Genomic DNA, 3093 nt, shown 5'->3' on the forward strand with positions numbered 1-3093 from the left:
TGGAAGTCAATGGAATGTCCCCAAATGTATAGCTGGGCGAACCTGTGTGTGTGTGTGTGTTTACCGCAGATCGCAGGGATTTGTTTTCGTCTTCCAAATCTTTTAGTTTCTTCTGTAAGGAGTCCAGGGGAAAACAAGTTGGAGCTGCAACATTCGTTTCACTGGGACGCACGCTGTGAACACAACATGTGAGCTGAGCTTTATTTTAGTTTCCTTCACTTTAATTTAACCTTCGCTGAAAGAAACAAAACATCTCAAGATGAACAAAGAAACTACTGTTCGAGGTAAAGACAATTATTCTCTGCCTGTTGCTGTGTACGGTGGACATCATGCAATTGTGTGTATGTGTGTGTGTAGATGTTTCTCCCGATAATTACTTTCTTAAAGTTTTTAATAAAATTCGTAGAAAGCAATCATTAGATGAACATCAATCAACCTTAAACACAAAAAGGTTTGGAGTCCTTTTTACAGAAGTTGATCTAAGACTCGGTGGAGTCGTATCTGAGAGACTAGAGCTTACAGACTGCAAGATGTTTGTTTACAACTCTGGCATGCAAAGTGGAGGGCAACAGGAATTTTTTAAAGACATTTATTGTTTTCTAGTTTTGACTGGAATTTTGCTGTAGAACTGGATCGCACAGAATTTGCTCAGGTGAGTAAACGTGGCAGGAAAACAGAAGAAAAGGTGTCTTACGGTGTGGAGGTGTTAGACTCTCCTTCACTCTCCTCAGCAGCGTTTGTGTAAAACTGCAACAGCTCATCTTTCATGGACAGGTCATGACGCAGCTGAGACACCTGCACGAGCAAAAATAGAAAAAGAAAAGTATGGTTTTGCTTTTGTTTTTTGCAAAAAAACGTGTTCTAGCACCTCCGAGACACCGTACATTTCAAACAACTACCAGGAAATGTTTACATGTGCAGACTTTTAAACAATAAGACCTTCACACTCCCAACATGGGTTTTACCTCCTCTCGTATGTGCTCTATCTGCTCCTCCAGTAGCTCATTCCTGTCGCTCAGAACTTTGTTCTTCTTCAACAGTGACTGTCCGATGCGAGCAGCTAACTCCAAATCTCGTTCTTTCTATTCAAACAAAAGCAAACAGTTTAACACTTTTAAAAAAAATGATCCAGGTGAGGAAGATCTTGGATTTTAGGACTTTTTTTTTCCTGAACTAGGATTTCTTCTGACTCTGCTACATGTTTCATAAAAAGCAATAAGCCTAATAAAGATCTCATCACTTGACTTTTCTAGCCAAAAGTAAACATTAGTCTCGCAACAGAAAAACTCTTTCCAGTTTAAAAAAATGTGAGCAGAAAATGTCAAACGAAGACAGAATCATGCTACAAATGCATCACTACCTTTTATCATAAAAGAACATTTCTGCTGAGCAAGCAAAAACAGACCTACTGGTGCAATAAAACCTCCCATAAGTCGACACCGAACTACATTAAAAGTTCAACCTCTGGAATACGAGGCAGTAAAAACAGTCAGCAGAAACAAATCTACAATCTGTTTTAAACATTATTAGAGGGTTGCAAAAGTATTCACATGCTTAAGTGTGTTCCCCTGACACACGGAATTTACGAGATTTATCACATGAATATCTGTAAAAACGTTTACAAAAGTATTTAAGATAAATTAAGTTAGATGGTAAAAAAAAGACTTTTTAAAAATCTGAAAATAAACTGGTGTTGGAATTTGTATTCTCCAAGAGCTGACTTTTAGTCCATTCTTCATGACCAAACTGCTGCCCTGTTTAAGTTGTATTGGTGCTGCTTGTGTCCAACAATCTTTTAGGGTGTATTCAGACCAGGAAAGTTCTTTGGTCCAATTGTTCGTTCCGGACCAAAAATGGACTTTTTTTTCATTTGGTGCGGTTTGCATTCACATTGTGCTTTTTTGCAAATGAACTTTAACTTGTAAACAAAGCCACGAGTGTGACGATCATTGCTCCCATTGGACAAACAAAGGATGGGGGCGGGACTGAGCCACAGATCCAGAAGAAAACAAGGAAGTCCTGCATGCTGCGGTTCTGATGCACACATTTTTGCTGATAGTACAACTGCAATAGCATTTAAAATGTCAGAAGCAGCTAATTTAATGGTGGTTCCGTGATGACATTCTAATTTTCGAGCGGCGTCAGTAGATGTGTCCCGCAACCCAAAGGAGACGAGGTGCTCTGCGTGTTCTGACCCACAACATGCCGGCAGTAGAGCTGCTAACAGGAGACGACGAAACARGTATGATTTCAGTTTATTTAGCTCAGCAACGGAGGCCTGTGAAGTCCAAAAAGGTGCATGTTTTATGCAGTTGGTTCGCTTAGAGTCTGGTCTGTATTCACACCAGAAGCAAACTGAAGCGAACCGCACCAGAGTTCGTTTGGAAGCAGACTGAGACCACCTCAAAAAGCAGGTCTCGGTCCGGTTGTTTGATCCGCACCAGAATACGCATGAGTGTATTCACACCTGCACAAAAGATCCGGACCAACGCTTTAAACGAACTCTGGTTCGTTTAAAGCGGAGCAAATTATCAGGTCTAAATACGACCTATATCAAAGCAAAGGTTCTGAATTGAACAGAGTTCTGGGATTTGACTGGACCATTCCAGGACATTTGGCTTTTTGTCCTGAAACCACTGGAGTGTTGCTTTTTCAGTGCGTTCAGGCTCAATGTCCTGCTGGAAATGAATTCCAGTCTGAAATTTCTGCCTTTTAACTCTCATTAAAAATGTTACCAGGACCGCCTTCTTCCACCTGTGTAATATCACTAAAATTAGAAACATCTTGTCAAAAAATGACGCAGAAAAACTGATTCATGCATTTATCACGTCTCGACTGGATTACTGTAATTCTTTATTATCTGGGCATCCAAAAACTCTTTAAGAAGTCTTAAGTTAATCCAAAATGCTGCTGCTAGAATTTTAATGAGAGTTGGAAGGAGATATCATATTTCTCCAGTTTTAGCTTCTCTCCATGGGCTCCCTGTCAAATTTAGAATTTAAAATATTATGGTGCGTTCACACCGAATGCGATTTCAGCGTCAGGAGCAGCAGGTTTACATACAAAGTCTATGGTGGACGCGCTTCAAGCAAC

At 40.1% G+C, this 3093-nt stretch overlaps 1 protein-coding gene across 3 annotated transcripts in view; it reads right to left on the reverse strand.

Annotated features, from left to right (window-relative positions):
- The window catches only part of trak1a (trafficking protein, kinesin binding 1a), a 50091-nt gene that overhangs the window by 13480 nt on the left and 33518 nt on the right, over positions 1–3093 (reverse strand). For all 3 annotated transcript variants that reach the window (XM_014003356.1, XM_014003357.1, XM_014003355.1), the window contains 3 exons: positions 966–1082; positions 695–795; positions 65–173 (listed from right to left, as the gene is read on the reverse strand). In XM_014003356.1, coding sequence (XP_013858810.1) covers positions 65–173; positions 695–795; positions 966–1082 — 327 coding nt within the window. The remainder of the gene's footprint in view (positions 1–64; positions 174–694; positions 796–965; positions 1083–3093) is intronic.

This window comes from Austrofundulus limnaeus, unplaced genomic scaffold (genome assembly GCF_001266775.1).
Source record: "Austrofundulus limnaeus strain Quisiro unplaced genomic scaffold, Austrofundulus_limnaeus-1.0 Scaffold18, whole genome shotgun sequence".
Classification (NCBI taxonomy): Eukaryota; Metazoa; Chordata; class Actinopteri; order Cyprinodontiformes; family Rivulidae; genus Austrofundulus; species Austrofundulus limnaeus.